Source organism: Pelophylax lessonae (assembly GCF_965119305.1).
Source record: "Pelophylax lessonae genome assembly, chromosome: 11".
Lineage (NCBI taxonomy): Eukaryota > Metazoa > Chordata > Amphibia > Anura > Ranidae > Pelophylax > Pelophylax lessonae.
The window spans coordinates 134,417,881-134,445,209 of NC_138778.1; the positions used below are offsets into that span (position 1 = coordinate 134,417,881).

At 44.8% G+C, this 27,329-nt stretch overlaps 1 protein-coding gene across 2 annotated transcripts in view; it reads left to right on the forward strand.

The window, feature by feature from the left end:
- The window catches only part of UNC13D (unc-13 homolog D), a 162,921-nt gene that overhangs the window by 17,188 nt on the left and 118,404 nt on the right, over positions 1-27,329 (forward strand). The window contains exons 1-4 of one of the 2 annotated variants that reach the window (XM_082271701.1): positions 7,471-7,542; positions 18,593-18,634; positions 19,616-19,708; positions 21,856-21,963. In XM_082271701.1, coding sequence (XP_082127827.1) covers positions 18,593-18,634; positions 19,616-19,708; positions 21,856-21,963 — 243 coding nt within the window. In that variant the 5' untranslated portion in view covers positions 7,471-7,542. Of the gene's footprint in view, positions 1-7,470; positions 7,543-18,592; positions 18,635-19,615; positions 19,709-21,855; positions 21,964-27,329 lie in introns of those variants that run through there. The other variant, XM_082271700.1, reaches the window with a different exon arrangement.

The following is a 27,329-nucleotide window of genomic DNA, read 5'->3' on the forward strand; positions in this document are numbered from 1 at the left end:
AACTATGGTGAGGTTTTGACAAGGCCAAATAAAATCCTTGATGAACGTGGCATCTGGACTGGGGGTTGGTCAGTAACGGTCAGGTTGGCCAGGGATGGAAATGTTGTCCGTCACCTGCCCTCCTCGGCTTTCATAGGGAGGGATAGGATGACTATTTTCTATCCTGGTCAGCCAAAGCTATGTCACCGCTGTGGAGAAAAGGGGCATTTTAGCTCCTCCTGTTCAGCATTAATATGTTCGGTATGTCAGGGACAGGGTCATGTGGCCAGGGACTGCACCCAGGCGATAAGGTGCAACCTGTGCCTGCGCCTTGGCCACCCCTACAGCCGATGTCCGGAGGCCTGGCACAATATGGAGAAGGAGGTAATAGATGAACTGTTGAGGCTGGACAGGTTGGAGGATGAGGCCCCTGGTGTACCATCCTCCTCTGCGGTAACTGACTCCCCTCTTCCTGTTCAGGATCCCTCCCCAGTTTCTGTGGCCAACCCTCCTGTGTCTGTAGGTATTCTTTCTGTGGCTGTCTCTGTGTCCCCCCAGCCTACTGTACCCGCTCCTCTTTTGTCAGAACCTTCCAAGTCTGTGCCCCCTGAATCAGTCTTGCCCCATGTGTCTTCCCCTCCTAGGTCTGACTTAAGGGAAGGTTCCCCCCACCAGGAGTGGTGGAATGTGCCAAAAAGGGTGCTGCTGCTTCTTCTGTAAAGAAGTCTTCTGCGAAGACTTTGAAGAAAAAAGCAAGAGATGAAAATATCTCGGAATCTGACCTGCAGTACCTGGAGGAGAGAAGGAGGGTTGTGAGGCTGAAGAGACAGGCGGTGAGGACGGAACAGGGACAGGAAGCCCCAGTGCCCGTCCTCAACCATTCTAGGGCTTCCACTTGGGATATCTCCTCATGTGGAGCTTCTTCGGAGCAAAATTCAGACTAAGAAATGGAGTTGGAGGAGGCCTCAAGAAAGAGAGAGGCTTCTGGTGATGAGCAGCAGAGGGGAGCTAAGAAGCAATCCACCCAATAACCCAAATGGCGGTTCCCCCTCCGTTAAAAGTGGTGACAATAAATGTCGCCAGTAATAAGTCAGTAAGAGCTCGTTCTATGGCCTTCTTTTTGTTCAGCCAATTAGATGCTGACATTTTATTTTTGCAAGAGACTAGGCTCACCTCCTTGGCAGATATTCATATTGCCAAGAGAGAGTGGAGGTATGGTCCATCTTACTGGTCTCTTGCGGCCGAGCCTTACGGCGGTGTGGCGGTGTTGTTCAAATCCGACATGGTAACTGTCTGGCGGGTTATTGAGGTGGAAATTGGGAGATGTATGGTCTTAGACGTCCTTGTGGGAGGGCAGGACCTGCGCCTAATTAATGTTTATGGGCCGCACACAAAGTGGGACAGGAAATGCCTTTTTACAAGGATCAAGCCATTTCTTTTTACATGCCGGCAAGTGGTTTTTGGAGGTGACTTTAATACTGTGACTAGGCCCAAGGACAGGAAGGACTTCAAAGTCAAGCTGGGATATGATAGCGTTTTTTTAAATAGTATGGTTAGGGATGCTGGTCTTGTGGATGTGCACATTAAGCACCTTCCGGATGACACAGGGTTCACCTTTCATCGAGGTAGTAGTCAGAGTAGGATAGATAGTTTTTTTTTGAAGGAGGCCTCTGCTTTCTCACCCCCAGTGGTGCAGGCAGTTGAGTTCTCTGATCACTGTATGCTATCGGTGGTCTTGAATGCTTCAGACTTCCCTCAGAGGGGCAAGGGCATCTGGCGATTAAATTCGACACTCCTTGAGGAAGAACATGTTAGACAATCCTTTGAGGAATTCTTTCAGGCACAGGTGACCATCCTAGACTTTTGTAGCAGCAAGGCTGAGTGGTGGGAGCTGACCAAAAAGAGGATTGCTGGATTCTTCAGGGGCCTAGCCAATAAAAAACTGTTTAGATACATGACCTACCAACGTTTGCAGAGGAAGCTGGATATTCTTGTCTCGAGAGGAGGAGATCCTGGGGCAATCTCTGAAGTGAAAATCCTCCTCAGGAAGTGTCAATATGACCGGCATACCTCTTTGGATCTGGAGCGGGACTATGGGAAATACCACTCACCTGACCCTTACCAGAACTGCAAACAAGGTGTAGCTGTTAAAACAGTTGTTGGCCTTAAGGATAGTACAGGTTCCTTGACAAAGTTTAGGTCAGGGATCCTAGAGGTCGTGAGGTCTTTTTATGCTGAATTTCTTGGGAGGAAAGAGCTTGACCGAGACAAGATCGAAAGCTTTTTGGACTCTACTCCAGGTATAAATGGTGGAGATGTCCCTTTGATGAATTTGACAGAAGAGATCACAGTTGAAGAGGTGATGAGGGCAATTGAACAGCTTGCCATCTAAAAGTCACCTGGACCAGATGGTCTGACAGCTGAGTTTTACAAAGTCTTTAAGTCTATTCTGGCCCCACATTTGGTAGAGGTTTTTAACAGTTGTCTTGCTGAGGGGATGCTTCCCCCTTCCATGAGACACTCAGCTGTGATTCTTCTTTCAAAAGGTAAAGATCCTTCAATGATTGAGAATTGGTTCCCCATCAGCCTTCTCAATGTCAATAGAAAGGTGCTGGCGAAGATACTTTTCTGGCGCCTATCGACAGTAGCAGAGTCTTTGCTTTCTCACCATCAACACTGTTCGATCCAGGGTAGGAGCACCTACACATCGGTTTTAGCTGTGCTGGAGGCCTTGGAGCAGGGCAGGGCTGCAGGCTGGGGAAAGTATTTACTGGTATTGGATAAGGCAAAGGCTTTCGATCGTGTCAACCATGAGTACCTGTGGTTGCTCTTTAGTAAGTACAGTCTGCCGGTTGGTTTTGTCGATTGGTTAAAAGTCTTGTATAAGGGGGCAGAAAGCTTCCCTCTTGTTAATGCTTGGGTTGGACAGTCCTTTGAGGTTGGCTCTGGGGTGCACCAGGGTTGTCCCCTGAGTCCCCTGCTCTATGTGTTTGCAATCGACCCCTTCATCAGGACTTTAGAGAGCAGCATGTTGTGTGGGGTACCAGTGGGAGTCCCGGGTGAGCCGCCTTTAAGGGTTGTTGCCTATGCAGATGATGTGTCAGTGATTGTCACTGGGGCAGATGAAGCGGAGGAGGTGGTCTCTCTGACATTGTGGTGCTCCAAGATCAATCAGGAAAAGAGTGAAGTTTTCTGGATGGGAAAGGAAGGTGAGGAGTTTGATCTCCCGGACACCTTTCCAGTGCCCCAGGAAAAAATTAAAATATTAGGCATTGAATTTGGACCCGGCGATTATGGCCTCAAAAACTGGGAAGGCAGGCTGAAAGTTGCCAATACTAAGGTGGTCAGCTGGAAGAGATGGAATTTATCTTTTAGGAAAAGGGTTGCTCTGATTAAGACTAACCTGATACCGATTTTCTTGTATGTCAGCTTTGTCTGCATCTTGCCAGTGTCTCTCTATGCTAGGATCTATAGTGTTTCTTTTACCAGGATCTATAGTGTGTTCTGCCAGATGCTGTTGGGGATCAGGCTGAACCTCATCAAGAGGAATGTCACCTATCTGTCCAGGAGGGAGGGTGGCTTAGGTATGGTCAACCCCTTTCTTTTCTTTTCACTGCTATTTCTCAAGTTTAAAATTGGTAGTATGCTTGCAGTGGAACCTCCTGGATGGGCATGCATGTTTAGATCTTGGTTTAGGCCTTTTCTGCGACTTTGGGAAGAAGGTGGCCAAGTGAAGAATCTCAGGGGTCATCGTGGTCAGCTTCCAGCCTATGTCGCTCCATGTCTGAAGTTGCTGCGGCAGTGGCGACTGTCGGCTGAAGATCTCAGATCTGCTCCGAGGAAAGTCCTAATGAGCCGAGTCTTGAGCGAAATCTTTCATGACCCACTGTCCTTAAGGGATTGCCCAGGTCCAATTTTGAGGAAAGGGATAAGACTGATTAATTTGGCTAGAGTCCCCCGGGACGGGAGGCTCCATGTTCGGGGCAATTTGAAATTCTGCAGTGGGATGGATCGTGGTTGTCCTCGGGAGGAATGTACAGGTGAGGAGGAGACTATTTTCTGCTTCGTTGCCCTTTTAACATAGAGGTATACAAACAAGTGGGGCGGGGGATCCTCAGTGTTCCTTTCCTCTCCAGGCTGGGTTATGCTGAGTGGGTGTATGGAGCATTCAATACTGGTGGGGGCTTTTGTTTGGATACACTTTTTTTAGTTAGCTTAGTAGTTCGTTATTACACCTGGAATGCATGTACTTTTGTATAAAATTTGTTGCTTGATTCTTTTCAATAAAAGATCAATAGTGCCCCATTGTTGGTGTCAGTGAGAGGAATAGTGCCCCATTGTTGGTGTCAGTGAGAGGAATAGTGCCCCATTGTTGGGGTCAGTGGGAGGAATAGTGCCCCATTATTGGTATTAGCATTTAGCAGAAGGAATAGTGCCCCATTGTTGGTGTCAGTGAGAGGAATAGTGCCCCATTGTTGGTGTCAGTGAGAGGAATAGTACCCCATTGTTGGGGTCAGTGGGAGGAATAGTACCCCATTGTTGGGGTCAGTGGGAGGAATGGTGCCCCATTGTTGGTGTCAGTGAGAGGAATAGTACCCCATTGTTGTCAGTGAGAGGAATAGTACCCCATTGTTGGTGTCAGTGGGAGGAATAGTTCCCCATTGTTGGTATCAGTGGGAGGAATAGTATCCCATTGTTGGGGTCAGTGGAAGGAATGGTGCCCCATTGTTGGTGTCAGTGAGAGGAATAGTACCCCATTGTTGATGTCAGTGAGAGGAATAGTACCCCATTGTTGGTGTCAGTTGGAGGAATAGTGCCCCATTGTTGGTGTCAGTGAGAGGAATAATGCCCCATTGTTGGTGTCAATATGGCAGAAGATCCTCTAAAAATGCAAAAGCAAACATTTATTATGCTTACCCTCCCCCCCCCCCCTCCTGTCAACTTCCGTGGTCGCTGCAGCCAGCCTGCATGGCCGCAGAAGACCCTATCAAAGCCGCATTCGGCTCTGATCGGGTTTCCATGCAAAAACCCGCAAGTGATGTCATGACATAATTTCCGGAAGTTTCGGGTACTCGGCGCCAGATTAAAAAAATGTGAGCATTCAAAACAGCCAAACTTGGCATTTTTAATGCTTTTAAGTGCAGTGGAGGGGTTTGGGGTCTTTTAGACTCCCAGATCCCTCCACAACAGTACCTGTAACGTTAAAAAAATAAAATAAAAATGTTTTTTAAATGTACGAAAATATCGGCCGATATCGGCTGATACCGATACGCGATGACCAAAATATTGGTATCAGCAATAAAAAAACAATATCAGTCGATCACTACTCTAAACAGGGAGAAAGGGACTGGAAACAGAGCTTCCACAGTCCCTTTCTCTGCAGCCTCAGCTGCACTGCACAGTGAGACCCGGTTCACACTTCTGCGTGTGCCGGGTTCGCATGTCATGTCGGAGCGCACTGCTCCGACATGACATGCGATCAGCTGTGCGGTGCGAGTTTAGCCATACAGTTTGTATGGCTAAATTCGCACCGCACCCGCAGCAAAGACGCACAGGAGGCATTTTTGCTGCCGCATCAGGATCGGATCGCACAGCGGTTCACACTTGTGCGATCCGATCCTGTGCGAACTGCACGATCGCACTGCGATATGCGATCAAACTGGGGGTGTCGTTAAGATTACATTGACACCCCCAGCGGATCGCATATGGCAGTGTGAACTGCCGGGGGTGCGTGTACGATGCGGGAACAGGCTGCGAATTCGCAGCCTTCCCGCATCGCAATAGTGTGAACCAAGCCTTAATGAATAGGAAGTGCTCTGTGCTGAGCGGCTTCCTGTTTATTCACAAACTGAAGCATAGTAAATAGTGTACTATGCTTCAGTTAGGAATGAACACAGGACCGATCGGTACAGATCACTCACTGTGTTCATTCATCCATCCGTCCTGAAACCTCCCCTGCAGCAGCGGGTGAGAGAGGAGGTAGGCTTGCAGCACTGCAGGGAGCAGAAAGGGGGAGTCAGGAAGCGGGAGGAACTGGCACCCCACAGGGTGATCAGGGTGTGCTCAGGCACATCCGTCAGCCCTATGATGGTGGAACACTAATACAGGAGGTGTGTTACTGGCCAGATCACATGAAAATAGAGGGGGAAAAAACATACAAAAGAAAACAAATTCAGCCACCACATTGATTGGTAAGCTGCAATATAATACATTTTTGGTTTTCTCTTTAACCACTTAAAGACTGCCCCATGCACATATACTGCGGCAGGGCGGCCCACCTGCATAAAGCGACGTACCTGTACGTCGGTTCGTGGTCTGGGTCACGCACACTTGCCCCTGGCGACCCGCTCCCGCTGTAATTGGACACAGCAGGAGTCAATCAGCAGATCCGGCCGATGCTATTTACACCAGGACCCGCCGATATTTTGGAGGAGAGGAAGAACGGCGATCTGCCTACGTAAACAAGGCAGATCGCCGTTCTGTTAGAGAGGAAGCTGGAGATCCTGTGTTTCTGCTAAGCAGGGACACATATCTCTGTCTTCCTACAGTTAGCCCATCCTCCACACAGTTATAAAGTACTCCTTAGGAGCACACCTCTATGATCATTTCACAGGCCCCTTCGCCCACAGTTAGAAAACACTCCCCTAGGCACACATTTAACCCTTTGATCGCCCCTGATGTTAACCCCTTCCCTGCCAGTGTCATTAATCCAATGACAGTGCATTTTTTTTAGCACTGATCACTGAATTTGTGTCACTGGTCCCCAAAAAAGTGTCAGTTGGTGTCAGATTTGTTCACTGCAATGTTGCCGTCCCGCTAAAAATGTCTGATCGCCGCTAATTATTAGTAAAATTAAATAAAAAACAAAAAATTCCATAAAACTATAGCATAATTTGTAGACGTGAAAACTTTTGCGCAAACCAATCAACACCTTTTGGGATTTTTTTTTACCAAAAAATATGTAGCAGAATACATATTGGCCTAAAATGATGAAGAATTTAGATTTTTTACATTTTTTTATTGGATATGTTTTATAGCAGAAAGTAAAACAATATTGTTTTTTTTTTTTCAAAACTGTCAGTCTTTTTTTGTTTATAGCACAAAAAATAAAAATCGCACAGGTGATCAAATACCACCAAAAGAAAGCTCTATTTGTGGGGAAAAAAAGAACAAACATTTTATTTGGGTACAGCATCGCATGACCGTGCAATTGTCCGTTAACGTAATGCAGTGCCAAATCGCAAAAAAAATGGGCTGGTCATGAAGGAGGGTAAATCTTTCGGAGCTGAAGTGGTTAACAGGACTTTAAACCCCCCACCCAAAAGTTGTTTTATTCAATTTAATTTGATGTTGGTGAGAAAAGCTTATGCTTACATTACTCACTGAAATTTCAAAATCCAGCTTTAGGAAGGTCCTCCCTTTATTGCACAAACTGAAGCTTTTCCTGGTTAGAGGTTTCCCCCTTAAAGTCAGTATAGTGGTCACCATATTGTCGCAGGTAGCAGCAGTGAAGACACCCATCACTTGACATACAGCACTGGATTTCCCAACAAAGCTGTGGCAGTAAGTATAAATGTATACATTGTATACTGTATCCTCTTCATCTTATTGACAGGGGATGTAGATGTGGTGCTACTAATACTAGTACATGCTAGTAACATGGCGGTCAGTATAACGAAGTCAATGCAAGTTGTGATGAAGTTGCACCAAGCAGTGCAATAAACTTTTACTTAGTTGCTTCGACTTGAGTCCCACTGAAGGATTCCATTGCAGTTAATAGGTGCGACTTGTTATGCGACTTTAACCACTCAAGGACCAAGCCTATTTCTGACACATGTTGTTTACAAGTTAAAATCTGTATTTTTTGCTAGAAAATTTCTTAGTTGCTTATATATGTATTTATTTTTTTATTTATTTATTTATTTTTTAAGCAAAGTCAGGGTCGTCTGTCGGTTGCTCGCCATTGAGTAGTACAGGACTCGTTCTAATAGGGGCGACACAAGTCGCTCCGACTTAGAAAAAGGGTCCTGTTCTACTTTGGGGCGACCTGGAGGCGACTTGCATTGACTTCAATTATATAAAGTCCGTGCAAGTCGCGCCAAAGTCGTGGTGCCACGCTGTGCAACGCGACTTCACAGGTCGTCCCACAAAGTCATGTCGCGCCAGTCTGAATGGGCTGTAAAAAATAAAATGGCGGTCGTTGCAATATTATTTGTCACGCGGTTTTTGTGCATCGGTCTTTCAAACGCAATTTTCTGGGAAAAAATACATTTCACCTAAATTACATTTAAAAAAAAACAACGAAACAGTAAAGTTAGCCCGATTATTTTGTACTGTATATTGTTTTAAGATGATGTCACGCCGAGTAAATAGATACCTAACATGTTATAGTTTAAAATTGCACACACTCATGGAATGGCGACAAACTACGTTACTTAAAAATTTCCATAGGCGACACAGTTTAGACCGGTTTAGAGTTATCGTGGCAATACCTCACATGTGTGGTTGGAACATTGTTTTCAACTCACGTATATGTTTTCTTTTGTTCACAAGCTCATGGCAACGGGGGCGCTTTAAACTTTTTTTTTTTTTTTTTTTCATATTTGTTTTATTACATTTTTTATTTTTAACACTTTAAAAAAAAAAAATCTGATCACTTTCATTGCTGTCACAAGGTATGTAAACATCCCTAGTAACAGTAATAGGCAAAGACAGGTACTCTTTATGGAGGGATCAGGAGTCTGAAAGACCCCCAACCCTTCCACTGCACTTCAAAGTATTAAAAATGCCGAAATCTGCATTTTTGAATACTGCCAGATTTTTAAAATCCGCGCCGTTCGCAGCCGAGTAAACCGCAAGTGACGTGGTGACGTCGTTTCCCAGGTTACTCCATCGGCGACCCGATCGGCTTTGTTTGGGACTCCAACCTGGAACATGCCGGCTGGTTGCTCGGGTTTCCTGTTGGGAAACCCGAGCAACAGCATTGGCTGTTATCTCCTGGAAGTCGACCGCCGGCTCTAAAGAACGGTGCCTGCATCTGCAAGCATCATCCCGGTACAACCACTTCTCCGAGCCGACGTACGGGTATGTCTGTTTGCGGAAAGTGGGAAAACTCTCAAGTCGCATGATAAGTGGCGGCAATGTGAACCCAGCCTAATGATTGGAAAATTGAAGGAACATTCTTAAAAGGAAACATTTTGAATGAAATTCTTCTAGTGGGCAGCTGAAAGAACAAATGAATGTGCTGCTTTCTATTGGTCTCTTCTTCCCCTCTCTTCTTCCTCTTTACTACCTCCTATTGCTTCATCCATTATCTATGTAGTATAGTATTGTGTCCACTTTTCATTTGCTACTGCTGTGATGCAAATTGCCCTTCAGCTCCTGCTGTGTGTTAAAAATACATTTTGTTTGTATTAGGCCGGCCATAGAGGGTGCAAATTCCTTTTTACAGGAAAGAAATTTGGACGATTCCACAGGTGGATCAGCAATTTTCTTCTCCAGGTAGCAGGGATGTGTAGTCAGGGGAGGCAGGTGAGGCCGAGCATGAACATAAAAAAAAAAATGATCGAGCATCAAGGGTCGTAGCTCGGTGACCTGGGGTAACAGAGACCCCATTTTTTGGGGGGTAGGTAGCCAAAGTCCTATCCCACCACTGGTCAAAATGTCTCCTCCTATCACCTCTGGTTCCTGAGATACGGGGCTCCTTGCGCAGCCTGCCAGAAGCTACATAAAGCGCTGCCATTTAAAATACAAGCTGGCACACGCTGTTTGCAGCAGACTGAGAGGATGATTTCTTGTCAGAGGCACTGAGCTCAATGGACAGCTCAGAGCCTTGGACTAATTGTAAAGCACCACTGGTCCAAGCTATCCAATAAAAATGGTGCAGTGGAGGCTCTCCTCTCACTGCAATGTCATAGAAGGGGGCATGTGTCTAAAAGAAAAATGCTCCCTTCCAGCCCAGCCCTTAACTATAAGGAAAAAACATGGGTTTATGGGTATAAGGTTTACCCCTAATCCCATGTTTTTCTCACAGTTAAGAGGGAGAATCTGCTGCTGCTGAAAAGGTATTTTTTTTAACCACTTACCGACTAGCCGCCGCAGTTTTACTGCGGCAGGTCAGCTCTGTCCCACAAAACGGCGTACCTGTACATCGCTTTGCGGGACTGCTAGCACGCACCACCAGAGGTGCATGCACCCATTGGCCACAGCGGAAGCCAATCAGTGGGTTCGGCGGCAAACGCTCGCGATCGCTCCCCGTGGAGACAGAATGGCGGTCTGCCATTGTAAACACGGCAGACCGCTGTTCTGTCAGTAATGTACACAGGGATCCTGTGTTCCTCTTATTTAGGAACACAGGTCTTTGTGTTCATGCAGCAAGCCCACCCCCCACACAGTTAGAAAGCACCCCTAGGCTCACATTTAACCCTTTAATCACCCACTATGTTAACCCCTTCCCTGCCAGTGTCATTATTACAGTAACAGTGCATATTTTTAGCACTGATTACTGCAGTAATGTCACTGGTACCCCCAAAAGTGTCAACAATGTCAGTTAGGGGTCCGATCTGTCCACAGCAATGTCGCAGTCCCGCTAAAAATCGCTAATCGCTGCCATTACTAGTAAAATAAATAAATAAAAATGGCATAAATCTTTCACGTAGTTTGTAGATGCGATAACTTTTGCACAAACCAATTAATATACACTTATTGGGATTTTTTTTTTTACCAAAAATATGTAGCAGAATACAAATTGGCCTAAAATGATGAAAAAAATTGATTTTTAATTTTTTTTTTTTTTTTTATTGGGAATGTTATATAGCAGAAAGTGAAAAATATATATATTTTTTTTTTCAGAATTGTTTTTTGTTCATATTGCAAAAAATAAAACTGTGATCAAATACCACCAAAAGAAAGCTCTATTTGTGGGGAAAAAGGACATCAATTTTATTTGGGTACAGTATCGCACGACCGCGCAATTTTCAGTTAAAGTAATGCTGTGCCGAATCACAAAAAATGGCCTGGTCATTTAGGGGGTAAATCCTTCCGGTCCAGAAGTGGTTAATCAAGCAAAATAATATATTATTATGCTATATGTTACAACATAATCATTTATTATTTATCTATTTACTGTGAAATTACTGGTTTGAAGTTATAACTTCAAACTTCAGTAATTTGTCAGTTAAGCCACCTGCTTGAGTACAGTTTTTGAAAAGTTTAGTAAATTACCTTAAAAACAATATATAATAATTGTTAGTATATTACTCACTTTTGGTAATTAGCAACTTACCACCCAGGCAAATTCTGACACATGTAAAAATCATCAATTTTTTGCTAGAAAATTACTCAGGAGCCCCAAACATTATATATATATATATATATTTTTAGTTGGACTGTTTCACTGTTTTACCATTTCTTTTAAATTCTCCTGCATTTCACCTTTTAGTAAATTACCCTGAACCCTTTATTGTTTACTTGTTTATTCCTGAATATTACTCTTATATTTCTTTTTTGTCATCTTTTGCTAGTAATATTGTTTCCAGCATCAACAAAAAGGGTGACTGAGAAACATCTTAAGACCCCGTTCACACTGGGGCGACCCGACTTTCGGTGGCGACCTGTGAAGTCGCGGTGCGCAGCTCGCACCGCGACCTCGGAGCGGCCGGCATGGACTTCATATCATTGAAGTCAATGCAGGTCGCTCTAGGTCACCCCAAAGAAGCTCCGGACCCTTTTTCTAAGTCGGAGCGACTTGTGTCGCTCCTATTAGAACGGGTCCACAGCTACTCTATGGCAGGCGACCTACGGCGACCTGTCAGGAGACCATGTCGCCTGACAGGTCGCCCCAGTGTGAACGGGGTCTAAAGGGACAGCATTTATAAATATTTTTGTCAACCACTTCTGGGCCAGAAGGTTTTACCCCCTTAATGACCAGGCCATCTTTTGCGATTCAGCACTGCGTTATTTTAACGGACAATTTCGCGGTCATGCGACGCTGTACCCAAATAAAATCAATGTCCTTTTTTCCCCACAAAAAGTGCTTTCTTTTGGTGGTATATAATTACCGCTGTGATTTTTTATTTTTTGTGCTATAAACACAAAAATGGCGACAAATCTGAAAATAAAAACAATATTTTTCACATTCTGCTATATAACATTCCCAATAAAAAAAATGTAAAAATCTAATTTTTTTTCATCATTTTAGGCCAATTTATATTCTACTACATATTTTGAGGTCATGGTACAGGCATGGCACAGGTGATGGTATAGGCATGGCACATGTGATGGTATAGGCATGGCACAGGTGATGGCATAGGCATGGCACAGGTGATGGCACAGGTGATGGCATAGGCATGGCACAGGTGATGGCATAGGCATGGCACAGGTGATGGCATAGGCATGGCACAGGTGATGGCACAGGTGATGGCATAGGCATGGCACATGTGATGGCATAGGCATGGCACAGGTGATGGCACAGGTGACGGCATAGGCATGTCACAGGTGATGGCATAGGCACGGCACAGGTGATGGCATAGGTGATGGCATAGACATGGCACAGGTGATGGCATAGGCATGGCACAGGTGATGGCACAGGTGATGGCATAGGTGATGGCACAGGTGATGGCATAGGCATGGCACAGGTGATGGCACAGGTGATGGCACAGGTGATGGTACAGGCATGGCACAGGTGATGGCATAGGCATGGCACAGGTGATGGTACAGGCATGGCACAGGTGATGGCATAGGCATGGCACAGGTGATGGCACAGGTGATGGTACAGGCATGGCACAGGTGATGGCATAGGCATGGCACAGGTGATGGCACAGGTGATGGCATAGGCATGGCACAGGTGATGGCATAGGCATGGCACAGGTGATGGCACAGGTGATGGCATAGGCATGGCACAGGTGATGGCACAGGCATGGCACAGGTGATGGCATAGGCATGGCACAGGTGATGGCATAGGCATGGCGCAGGTGATGGCATAGACATGGCACAGGTGATGGCACAGGTGATGGCATAGGTGATGGCACAGGTGATGGCATAGGCATGGCACAGGTGATGGCATAGGCATGGCACAGGTGATGGCACAGGTGATGGCATAGGCATGGCACAGGTGATGGCACAGGTGATGGCATAGGCATGGTACAGGTGAGGACACGGTTCGGCTTCAATCACTTACCTTCTGATGGCGGCGGGATGGCGGGATTCCGGGAACCGAGACGAGCAGCGCCGTGGACGTCCTCCTCTTCAGTCTTCTGTCTTCCGGTCCGGGCGGCGGGAAGGAGATCGGGCGGTGAGGGTGCGTGACTGACGCACGCACCGGCACCGCCCCCATTGCGAGTCAGCGATGTCCTGGATGATGATTGGTCCAGGCTGGAGACCCCCTCTTCTGGGTCGTAAACCCCCCCCCCCCCCCATAGCCACCAGGCCGAGCGCATAGGCCTGCGAACACGATTTGTTTTTTCAAAACTTTATTTGTTATTTTTGTCTTTTTTTTTTTCTATTTTTTTTTCTTTTTTTTTAGGGGGGGGCGGCGCTCTGGCGCCGCCTATGCACGGGCCGCCACTGGGTTAGGGCAAAAATGATTGCGTCTACAAACTATGGGACAGATTTAGCTAAAATGGGAAAATGTGATATACTGCGCTAAAAAAAAAAATAGCAGCTAGGAACAAACTGATAAATTTAAAAAAACGTGCAGCACTAAACAAATGATATGTGAACCAAATCAAACAAATAAGCAGAATAATATAAATACATTAATAAGAATCCCAAATGAAAAGCATGAAGATTCCAGGGTGAAAATATATATGTGCTCACCAAAAAAGCTGGACCCAAAATGACATATGGGTCAGATGGGCTCATAGAATAACAGGTGAATCTTCCACGGAACGCTGTAGTCCCAGATGTTCAAGTTTGCGATCACCGGATGAATGTAGCAAGATGAAAAAATTCTCATTCCCCAAGCGACATTAAAAGGAATAATCCAAAACAAAGCAAACATAGTGTAATTCCGCTTTAAAAATCTATTAAGAAACATAAGGGGATACACTTACAAACATCCAGGAACTTAGGCAGCATGTAAAAGACACACAGATCAGGCAGTCTTTGGCATGGTCCTAGCAGTCTGAGGCAAAATCCTGTCTGACGCGTTTCATCAAATAAGATTTTCTCAAAGGTAAATGAGGACTTGGGGATTCTTATTTATGTATTTCTATTATTCTGCTTATTTGTATGATTTGGTTCACATATCATTTGTTTAGCTACATAATGAGAACCAAATACGTAACTTGTGAATATGTAACCTGTGTGTATCTGGTTCTGATACTAGCCAGAGCCTCACCAGCCACTGACCTCCCTGGATTATTGGTAGCGGCGATAGCAGTCTCAACGTGGTACATTCAGCCAGGACCGTCTTTAGTATTGATTGGACCCTGGGCAAATATTTTTTTGGGCCCTACCAAATGCACTTATCAACTATTTTTGGGCAGTGCGGGCTCAAGGGGCAGCTGCTTTGTGCCCCACAACAATGGCTGGGACCTGGGCAGCTGCCCCTTTTGCCCTGTGTTAAAGACGGCCCTGCATTCAGCCTGCCCATTACCGGTTCGAATCTCAGCCAGTTCCTGCTGAAAATGATCTATGCTGTAAAACTAAGAGGGACCCATAAATCAGATACATGAAGATAACTGTCTAAGGGCCGGTTCATACCACATGCAGTCCAGTGCATTTTTTTTTCTGCATCAAAAAACACATGGAAAGTAAGTTATATTTCCAATGGCATATTTCACATTAGCGCTTGCAGTTCCCATGCGTTCCAGTTCCAGAAAAAGAGTAGAACATGCTGCATTTTTCCTGGACTAGACTGTACTGGAACACAGTAAAACGCATCAACAATGCCCTGGAATGCACTGGAACGCATTAAAATGCATCAAAAATGTACCAGTCCCCAGTACAGTGGGAAAAAAATACCTGAGAAAAAAATAGAAAAAAAGCATCTGGAAACGCATAAAAAATGCACCAAAATTGAGTTTAAAATGCGCATGCAGAAAGGCATCTGGAGTTCATTTTGTGGTGTGAACCAGCTCTCAATAAAAATAAAAAAAACTGCAGTAGGTTGTAATGAAAGCAGTATTAAACCCAAAAGCAAACATTTATTATATTGCAGTTTACCATAGATGTGATGGCTGCATGTGTTTTCTTTTTTAGGCTTTCTCTCGTCTATTTTCATCTGGTGATCCAGCCAGTAAGTCTGTTGCTCTTCATAAAAATAAGCTCTCCAGCAGATGTATCAGTTTACAGGGATTAAATCAACCATTTAACACAAGCAGGTGTGCTTACAATGATCAGCTTTTATTTGATTATGTAAAATCTTTATTCCAAAAGAAATAAAAACAGTTTGCTGTAACTGATTATAATAATTATCTGGAGTTTGCCTTCAATTTGTTAGTGTAGCTAAATCTGCTAGTAAAACCTAATACTTCCCTCCCCTCTGGCTGACAATGCTGCTGTCCAGAGTGTAGGCACTGTAATACAGGAAGTGTGTTACTGGCTAGATCACCAGGTGAAAACAGAGAGAGAAAACAAATGCAGCCACCACATCTAATGACTTGTAAGCTGCACAAATTACATTTTTGATTTTGGGTTTTATACCACTTTAAGGTCACCCAGGGTTGTAGATAGGGGAGGGGAGTAGCACACCTCCCAACTTTTTTTAGATGGGAACGAGGGACACCTATTAGGAAAAGTATGTAGGCATAGGACACACCCCTTGTCACGCCCCCTTAACCACTTAAGGACCGCCCGCCGCAGTTTTACTGCGGCAGGCAGCCCCTCCTGCGCGAACCGACGTTGGTATACGTCGGTCGCGCACCTGCAGCTAGGGGGCAAGCCCCCACTCCGCAGCGGGGACTCCGATGCACGGGGCTGGCGGCTCCGATTCCGTCAGCCATCCGCGATCGTTCCCTGCTGAGAGAGAACGGTCAGCTGTTGTAAACACAGCTGACCGTTCTTCACTTTGGAATGATCACAGAGCTCCTGTGATCCTTCCATATAGACATGCAATCCTATATAGAAGGATCACAGGCACTCTGAAGCGTTTCACGATACAAACGATCGCTTACTCATAACCACAGTGTCACTATTACAGTAACAGTGCATATTTTTTAGCACTGATTACTGTAGAAATGTCACTGGTCCCCCCAAAAGTGTCAAAAATGTCAGTTAGGGGTCCGATCTGTCCGCTGCAATGTCCCAGCCCACTAAAAATTGCAGCGCACTGCCATTACTGGTAAAAAAAAAAAAAAAGACATAGTAGACGCGATAACCCAGTACTCTCCTCACATCACAGTTCCCCTTTACATCAGAGCCCCCCTTAAATCAGGGTTCTCCTTTACATTACAGTCCACAGAGCTTCCCCCTTACTGTTTAAGTATAAATTCTGCAAACTCTTAGGGGCACTTTGCAGACTCTGATGTAAGGGGGGCTGTGCAGACTCTGATGTAAGGGGGGCTCTGTGGACTCTGATGTACGGGGGGCTCTGCGGACTTTAATGTAAGGGGGGCTCTGCTGACTCTGATGTAGGGGGGGCTCTGTGGACTCTTTTGTAAGGGGGGCTCTGTAGATTGTGATGTAAGGGGGGGCTCTGTGGACTTTAATGTATGGGGGGCTTTGCGGACTTTGATGTAAGGGAGCAGGGTGTCAGGAGGAGCTGGAGATCTACACAGTGAGAGAAGATTAAAAGGGGATACTGTGATTAGAGAGAAACGGGGGGGGGGGGGTCGCAAGGGGGACTATGATGGGGGACTGTGATTGCTAGGGGCACTGTCATATAAAGGGGACTGCACTGTAAAGGGGCACTGTAATCATTTAAAGCGCCCCTTGACAATGCAGTCCCCTTTAAAACACAGTGTCCCTTTACATTACGGTGTGGAGGACCGACACTTTGATGCCCATCCTAAGGACCCTTTAATTACTGAGGTGGAAATACGAGGAGGATCATCCCCTGGAATATGACATCTTGTTGAGGATGCCCTCTTACATGCGTTGTTGACCTGTTTGACCTGTATAACATACAGGTCCAGTAGCAAGGTGAGCGAGCATTTTCACTAGGTGGTGGAACACTGTATTGTGGTGAAGCATGGAGTGGATTCATTGCAAGGGAGCTTTTGTCAGAAGATGCACTAAATAAGCACTTTATTAGACACTAGGGGCTCTTAAATTTGTTTTTCTATACCTTTAGCCACATATTTTACCGTATACAGATTGATTTTGTTTTTGGCACATTTATATTAATACATTTTTTAGTAATTTGTTATTTTTTTTTAGATGTTTCTTCTTTTCATAAATTGATTTATAATATACATATTGTTCATGTGGGTACGATTATACTGCAGCAGCGCAATCACTTAATTTAATTATTTCCCATTATTATTGTGGGAACACAGTTTGTGGGTGTGGCAGCTGATATTTTTTTTTTTTTACACCTATTGGCAGCACGCAACATGTGTATTAAATTAATAATATGAGTGAGCGCTCCAAACAAGCAAAAAAAGCAGCTAGCACAAAGTGAGGCAATGAGCCAACCTTATACGCAGATATAAAAAAGTGACAGTGCAGCGCTGCAAAATCCTACATACAAATAATAGCATGCATAAATAAAATGCTGGAATTAATGATCATCAAATTAAACCAAAAAAATGAACATAAATAAACAATACTTGTAATGAGAGGTAATCACCACTAGGTGGCAACCATCCTTAAAAAGTGCTGATAAGGTCCCAAAAAAATGACCTAGGCAGATCCCCTGATGACGTGCATGTGCACGAAACACATTGGGTGAGGCTTTTACGTGCTGACGTCACGCCGCCGAGTCCACGAGTTGGGTCTGGAGTGAGTTTATTGCATTTTTACATACTTTCCACGTGGATTGCTTTTTTATGTACTATTGGTCACATTTTAATAAAATAATACACTATATACTTTTTCTGTGTGGGCTCCATGGTGAGAGCTTTATATGCAAAGAAAGGATCACCGGCACCTGAGCTTTTGGAGACTGATGAACATTGGGCGATATATGTATTGGATGTGTATTTTCTTATACATTTCATCTTTCTAGTGAGTGCATGGCAGTAGTGGTGGTGCGGTGCACTGTTGGTGACAACGTGGATTATTTCTGCACTTGAGGACACTGCATATGCATTTATTAAGGAGGAAGATTGATATTCATCCTTGCACCTAATTTTTGGACTTTGTTTGCACTATTAGCACTTTTTTAAGGAGGAGGATTGATATTCATCTCTGCACTTATTTTGGGGACATTGCACAATTAGCACTTTCTTAGGAGAAAGATTGATCATCATTGGCTGAGAGCGCTGACTAGGGTGTTCAGGGGGGGTGGTGTCCCCGAGGGGGGGGGTTCCCCCGGCGTCCCCCTGTCAGAACTCAATAACTCAGCAGGGGAGATCGCTGTTCTAACATGGACAATTGGTACAGTGGCTCTGAGCTGTCAGTTTTTAAACTAGTTGTATCTACCAGGCTTTAGTCCTTATTGTGGTCCTTGTGGAGAAGTGTGATTATATTATTTCCTGTTTTATTTTCTGTTTGCTATTGTTTCTTGCAGATGGAGTCTTCACTTGGCCCTCACCGTATCACTCGCAGAGAGGTAAGAGAATACAGAGCATTATTGAGGTATATGAGGTGTGTCTAATACCAGTGAATGGTCCAATATCTCAAACGGCAACATAAGCCAGGTGCTCGCGCATTCACATGGCTAGTCAGAAACACATTGAGAAGCGCAACGTAGTGTGGAGTACACGTGACTGTCGGGGTAAACCCGCTGTGGGTAGTCAAACGTAGTCAGTGTGAAAGGTAGGGTCATAGTGCAATGGAGCAATGAGTGAACATCAGGTTCTGCTACAATTTGGGGAAAACTGAGACACATGAAATGTTGGAGCAAGTGTATGGGATGGAAGCCGTGAGCAGAAAATGTGTCTATGACTGGTTCAACCGCTTTAGTGGCGAGAAAGAAACAACTGCAGATGAGCCACGTTGGGCTTCGCCGTCGACAAGCAGGACCCCAGATATAATCGAGTGAGTGTGACAAATAATGGCATGAGATTGGGGACTGAATCTACGATTGATGGAGGAGGAATTGGGTATTTGCAAGGACACGGCGCACATGGTCCACGAAAGATCTGTTCCTGGTTTTTGCCGTACTAGCTAACAGACGAACAGAAAGCAAATTCTTGGCTCAACGCAGCGTACCTGTTCTCGATCATCCACCGTACTCCCATGTTCTGGCATCTGTGGACTTCTGTTTCCCTGTCTGAAAAGCGTCATGGAAAGCACACATTTTGGGGACATGGTGACAATCCAAGCCTGTGTGACAGTTGTTCTGCGATCAATTCCTAAAGAGGTCTTTGATGACAGTTTGCAGAAGCTTTATGAATGTTGCCAAACGTGTTGTGAAGGATAGCCATTATGTTGAAGGCCAATAAAGGTCATTTGTTTGCATCTTCTATTTTGTTTGTATTCTTATACCATTCACCGAACCTTTTAGACACACCTCGTATCATTGTTATATAGTGTCATTCTCCGCTGCCGATGGATTTCAAACTGGTGATATTTCCTGCTAATCTCCTAGGCTAGGTATGGCAAAAAAAGCACAATCCACTCGTCGCACACAAAACCTCCAAAGGAGAGCAATGATGCGCCAAAAGTCTCCGCTTCGGTACAGGTAAGAAGCTAAGATCAATTACTAACTTTGTAGAATGCACCTTTACAAAAAAAGTGGACAACATTGGCTGCAGGTATGAATGCACTTATCAAGAGACCTACACATACCTGCAGGAGCCTCCCAAACCTTTCTGAAAACATCTCTGTTATTTGGGGGGCTGTGTATTCATGGTTTTTGCAGCTGCCCCCCTATGATTTGGTATCATGTGGCCACTCTTCGATGTGTAAGAAACAGTTGACCCCAATGGTGACATCAGAAAATGAGGAAGCGTGGGGCCGGAGGTTATGCGTTGAAGAGGCAAATCCCTAGGGAACCCCGTTGGTAGGGAGGGGAGGTGGAAAAATGAAGAGGGAGTTAAGTTCCTCTTTAAGTTCTAGATTTAAAAAATATTCTTAACAAATTCAGCCTTAGATTAGGGTTAGTCAACCAGGGAACCCTAGGGTTACTCTAAAGGTTACCAAGGGTTCCTTGAGCAATGAGCAATTTCTGCCTCTCTGATAAGTTCCCACTGAGATCATTGATCTTTATCAGTAGGGGGTAATTCTTCCAAAAGACCGCAAGTGTAAGAAGCACTCTTCCCCCTGATCATCACACTAATGTATCATGCGTTATTGATATAGTCATTTTTAGCAGGAGTTCCCTGAGATCGGAAAGTTTTTTAAAGGATTCTTTTGTGTTGAAAAGTTTGAGAAAGACTGGGTTAGAAGCTTTATCTCATGAAAAAATTTTAAAGAGGAAGTAGAGTCAGTGTTTTTTTTTTTCTTTTCCTTTTTGTTACCTGAAAAGTAAAGGCACAATCTGCTAGGATGCATCGCATATTAGCACATTATGTGCAGGGCTGGTGCTAGACTATTTTGCACCCTAGGCAGGACCAGCTACTTGCACAATCCCCCCCCAAAAAAACTTACCCATTGCCCCCCTTCCTGTCATAATTCCCCCTATTTTAACCCCACTCTCCCCTTCCTGCACACACCGCCCCCCTTTAACCCTACACTCCCTTCATATACACACTGCCCCCCCCTTTAACCCTACACCCCCTTCATATACACACTGCCCCCCTTTAACCCTACACCCCCTTCATATACACACTGCCCCCCTTTAACCCTGCACACCCCTTCATATACGACGTGCCCCCCTCTCTAGAGGTGACATCCATTGGGGATGAGGAGGTGACAGGAGAGGAAAGTGGCAGCGGCCATGACTACGCACTAGACAGGGGAGGATTGGGCCAGGGAGCAAGGGGGCACTCTGATGCCCTGTAAAAAGGCTGCACGCTTCTGGCACAGACATGCCTAAAGGATTCCTAGTGAAGAGGAGTAAAAAGACCCTGCTGCTGACCTACTGAGTGCAGGATGAAGACAAGGACAAAACGCAGCCCCCCCCCCCCCCAGCATGGATGGTATAAACTGCAAAGGCTGGTTCCATGCCCCACTGGAGACTCTCTCCCGGCCAGCCCCAACCAAGCTGTCCCAGCTCCCCCCAACCGCCGCCTGCTGGCCAGGTCGGAAACCCAGATTCGGTCGGTGGCTAGAGAGTACCTGGAGCAGAGCTGCAGCTTGGAATGGGGGTCAGAAAGAGGACGGGAAGAGGGAGAGTGAAAGGGGAGCCGAGTCGCTGCACCATGGACCTCTGGATTGTACTTGCCCCCTGGGCCGAAAGTTGCCAGTCAGCCCCTGGCTCTTGGTGGCAATGCGCCCTAGGTGGCAGTGCGCCCTAGGCGGCCGCCTAGTTTGCCTAGTGGTAGCACCGGCCCTGATTATGTGACACTTACTTCCAAATGAAGCCCTCGTGGTCTCCGCTGGAAGCTGCATCCATCTTAACCCGTCTTCCTTCTGGGTCCACGGACTCCGGCTGTGCTACAGGCCGGAGCCGCGTTATGTCACTCCCCGTGTGGGAGCCGCCGGTCACGGCACAGGGCTCTGAAGAAACGGCGTGGGCAGCCATTTCTTCAGAGCGCATGCGCCAATGACATCAATGACATCATTGGCGCACTATACAGTAAATGTCTCCTAAATGGTGCAAGTTTATTATAGGCTTACCTATAGGTACAGGTCAGAGATGGAGGTTTACAACCACTTTAAGTATTCTAAAACCTGGTTTAGCTATGCTCTGATATTAACACTGTTTATACCCTTCTTTTTATTCAGCGTAATCTGCTTTATGGAGAAGCCCTCTATACCATAATACATCGAATGGGGATTTCAGAGCCGCAACATATATCTGATAATGACCAGCTGTACAGCTATCTGCAGACGGTAAGAGGCAGCCATAGTCCATGGATAAGCAGTTTTGCATGGCAGACTTTGTGTGCACAGATAGCGTGGAAATGAACATATGGTTAATTGTGCTCCAAAGCAACATTTTAAACGTGATATATTCCTTTAGTGAATCAGGGTTGCTGTGCCTTATATCCCATTACATGCAAAGCATGCCATGCACCCTGTTACATACAACACACTGTGCCATGCACCCCATTTCACACAACACGCTGTGCAATGAATCGCTCTAAACATAGCACACTGTGCTATGCACCCCGTTACATAGGACATACTGTTTCATGCACCCCTTTATATACAACACAATGTGCCATGTACCACTTTATTTACAACACTTTGCCCATGCAAGTGGTGTCACTTGGGTTGGTGTCATCAGGTGCGGTAAAACACGGTGTCACCCCCTCCCCACCCCATTGGGCTCTCTCCTGTCTAACCTGTCAGCCCCCCTCCCCATCGAGCTCTCCCCTGTGTAGCCTGTCAACTTCCCCATTGGGTTTTCTCCTGTCTAATCTGTCGAACCCCCCCCCCCCCATCCCCATTGGGCTCTCTCTTGTCTAGCCTGTCAACCCCCCCATCAGGTTCTCTCCTGTCTAGTCTGTCAAACTACCCCCCCCCATCCCCATCGAGCTCTCCCCTGTGTAGCCTGTCAACTTCCCCATTGGGCTCTCTCCTGTCTAGTCTGTCAAACCCTCCCCCCCCATCCCCATCGGGCTCTCTTCTGTCTAGCCTTTCAACCCCCCCATCGGGTTTTCTCCTGTCTAGTCTGTTGACACCCCCCCCCCTATCCCTCTCTTGTCTAGCCTGTCAACTCCCCCATCCGGTTCTCTCCTGTCTAGTCTGTCAAACCCCCCCCCCCCATCCCCATCAGGCTCTCTTCTGTCTAGCCTGCCAGCCCCCCCATCAGGTTTTCTCCTGTCTAGTCTGTCGAACCCCCCCCCCCATCCCCATCGGGCTCTCTCTTGTCTAGCCTGTCAACCCCCCCATCAGGATTTCTCCTGTCTAGTCTGTCAAATCGTCCCCCCCCCCATCCCCTTTAAACTATCCCTTGTCTAGCCTGTCAACTTCACCATTGGGCTCCCTCCTGTCTAGCCTGTCAACCCCCCCCCCCCATCGGGTTCTCTCCTGTCTAATATGGCAAACACCCCCCCCCCCACCCCATCCAAATCAGGCTCTCTCCTGTCTAGTCTGTCAACTTCCCCATCAGGCTGTCTCCTGTCTAGCAAGTCAACCCCCACCTCCCCCCCCCAATTCCCATCAGGCTCTCTCTTGTCTAGCCTGTTTTGGGCCAGCAGCTTCACGGTGCGCACCCCAAACCGTCCCCTAATGGTGTCACCCCTCTGGCATGGTCACCCAGGTGCAGTCCACACCCCCATGGTGACGCCACTGCCCATGCATTCTGTTACACGTAACAGTCTGTGCCATGCACCACACTAAACCAAGCACACATCTCATACATATCATTATACCCAGCATGCCATGCTAACATACTTTCACTCCATTATACCTAGCATGCTGTTACATATACCCCGTTACGCACAGCGCACATACTATGCAGGGGCAGACACAGACAATGAATGGCCCTATGAAGGAACAAATTTACTGCCAAAATACAGACTTACTGTATTCCATCTGAAATTTTAACCACTCCCAATCCAAAGGGAAATGCCTTTCTTATCCTCTGGGATCAGGCAAAGGGGTGCTCTCTGGATCAAAAATGTACCGTATTATTACTTATATAGTCAGTTGCATTTGTGCATTTAGAAACACAACCAGCTTTTCATTAACAATTTACTGAGCTGTCTGGAATTAGTTCTTATGGAAGTCTATTCTACATTTTTACAGCTCTTACTGTAAAGAAGCCATTCCACATGCATAGGTTAAACCTCTTTTCTCAGGGCACCAGCCTGCATAAATGTACTTCTGGGGATTAAGGGCTCTGTGAATCTCTGAGATATCGTCTGCACCCCTAGCTCCTGCATTCCCTTTCCAGTGATGGCTGGGGCAGGAAAACCTGGCTTCCAATAGGCTAGCTCCAGCCTGCTTCTCAGGACATTTGTACTTGGCATCAGATTACTGCCTACTCCTGAGGGTTTGGTGGATGGCATTGGGGGACCCTTAAAGACTAAGGCTAGCCATACATGTTATATCTCCTTGTACAATTTTCCTTTAGATTTACCAAAAACCATATGAGGCAGGGGCGTAACTACAGGGGTTGCAATTGCAACTGGGCCCCATGCTCAAGGGGGGCCTGTGCGGCTCCCCTGTACACCTGGATAGGAGGGGAGGTGGGGGCAGCATGTAGAGAAATCACTGTCCTCCTTTTTCCACCTGTAGCTGCAGGAGAAAAATTGAGGAAATTGGTTCATCTATATGCTGCCCGATCACTTGTGTTTTGCTGTCTCTGGGCCCCTGTGTGCTAAAATTAGGTTTTACTGCACCGCGCAGGGAATCTAGTAAATGGAAGTTGCTGATTAGAGGAGAGAGCGCAGAGATGATTTCTGCTACTCCTTCACCATCCAGTCACAGCCTCCACCAAGCTGTAATGTTTAACTGTACAGGAAAAAGTACATGGTTATAGTGTCTGACAGTGTCTAGATAAGTGGTGAGAGTGTCCAAAAGTCATGTTTAACTTTACATCACTTCTGCGTACACCAAAATGTACAATCGAAAATCAAGACATTGACACTGTACACAAATAAAAAGTCCTTCAAAAGTTGTCAAATCCATGAAAGCACCATTGAATGCTCAGATGAATGATTTTGGTTCTTTCATTTCTGAACGTTCCAATGAAATTCTACAGGTCTAAGGCTTTGCACTTTAATAACCTATCTGCTTTGAAATAGACATGTGCGATTCATTTTCATACGAAAAAAAATTCAGACATCATTTTCATTATTTGGATGTATCCGAATAACGAATAATAATGGATTTCAATGATTTCATAATAAATTGTAACAAAACAAATAATCAAAATTCGAAAAAGAAATTTGAATTCGAAATGGAAACATATAGCAATAAATACATTAATGTAAAAAAATTAAATAAGATGATGAGTCCTACTTCGGCTGCTGAATAGAATAGAATAGAAAATTATAGAATAGAATATAAAATGAAGGAATAAAATAGAATAGAATACAAAATAAAAGGGTTAAAATCTAAAATAAAATAAAAGACAAAATATAAAATAATAGAAGAGAATAGTAAATAATGGAATAGAGTGGAATAAAATAGAATAGAATACAAAATAAAAGAATAAAATAGAATAAAAAGGAATAGAATATAAAATAAAGGAAAAGAATATAAAATAAAATAATAGAATAGAATAGTAAATGATAGCGTAGAATAGAAAAAAATAGAATAGATTAGAATGGAATAAAATAGAACGAATATAACCATTTTTTGATATTCAAATTTCGAATCAATTGGAAAATAACAAATATACTAAACCAATCCCAATATACTAAATAAATTGCGAAAACAAATCATTCTAACATAACAAATATGACAAAACAAAATTATTAACTTTCAGAACAATTCTGAAACAAAACAAAATTTTCCTGTCATGCACATCTCTATTTGGAAATATATTCCTATTACTGTCACTACAAGTGCCACCGCACCATAATCTTTCTGTATAGTTTATGATGGGTTTAGCGTAACTGTTTTTCACGTGATTAAACTGACATCTCTTATCTGGATGTTCCTAAGACATGTGACTATGGGACTGTGTATACTTGGCATGTAAACATTGGAAAATAGAAATGGAGATTACAAAACTTCTTATCTACACTGCACTAATAAAATGATCGATGGTTATTCAGTATCTTTAAGTCAGAAATGTACTGACTTTTTAACCACTTGAAGACCAGGCTTTTTTTTGCATTTTTTACAAGTTTAAATCAGTATTTTTTGCTAGAAAATTACGTATAACCGCCAAACATTATACTTTTTTAGCAGAGACCCTAGGAATAAAATGGCGACCATTGCAATTTTTGATGTTACACGGTATTTGCTCAGCAGTTTTGCAAACGCAATTTTTTGGGAAAAAATACAATCTTAAAAATGCAAAAATAAACAAAACACAATATTTACCCCATTTTTTTGTAAAATGTGAAAGCTAATGTTACGCCGAGTAAAATTGCTTGCACTCCTGGAATAGGGAAAAACTACAGTACTTAAAGAACCCCATAGGTGACGCTTTAAACGGCTTTACATGTTACCTGTTACAGAGGAGGTCTAGTACTAGAATTATTGCTCTAGCTCTACCGTTCGCAGTGATACCTCACATGTGTCGTGCGAATACAGTTGACATATGTGTGCACGACTTACGCATGCGTTTGCTTCTGCATGCAAGCACAGAGAAATGGGGACACTTTACTATTTTTATAATGATTTTTCTTTTCATTTATTTTTTATTTTTACATTGTCTCTTTAATATTTTTTTTTTAGTACTTTTATTTTGATTACAAGGAATGTAACATCACTTGTAATAGAAAGAAGGATGACAGGTCCTGTTTATGGAGAGATCTGGGGTCAAAAAGACCCCAAATCTCTTTTTTACCTTTTAAAAGCAACAGATCAAAAACAGATCTTTTGCTTTAGAAAAAAAAATTGTTTACTTCCAGCCTGGACTGGAAGTGACCTCATGACATCGCTCCGATCCTCAAAGGCCATAGAGGCGATCAAAGAGTAGATCTGCTCTGATCGTCTCTATGGCCTATAAGGACTGGAGCAAGGTCATGACGGACTGTGTGGCCAGCCGGTGGCACTGTTGGATCGTTTTTTGGGTGAAGTGGTGTAAATGGTAAGCCCAAGAAACACTGGCGAGTGGCTGGTGGGGGGGGGGGGGAGGGGTTTGGCCTCTCCCGCCCTTTCCAAAAGCATTTCAGCAGCTCATGAGCCAGCTACCTGCTGTAAAAAACATTATCAGGGTTGTGGCTGATATCTTTAACCATAAGCCCAGTAAACTACTTACAAACCGCAACATACTTCGGTGGTGTATTGCGGTGGGGAAGTGGTTAAAGTGCGTTATTTATGTTGTTTTAACACCTTGTCTACCAAGGTACATTTATAAACAGCATAGAAAACAAGGGGTTAATGCATGCTCACAGCTGCTACTGTAGCCATGAGCTTGGTTTGGATTTTAACAGTAGGCAAAGGGCTTTCAAATAAAAGTAATACCGGTGGATCTCAAGATCACTGTTATGGGACTCTGAAAGTGTACCCCTCCTCCCCTCCCCTCACAGGCACGTCAATGGTTCTACCCAGGCTCCGTCATCCTCAAGAGAGCCCTTGGATTACAAGACATGGCTCCTGTTATTGTAGTGAGAGCAGGAGGGGATCAG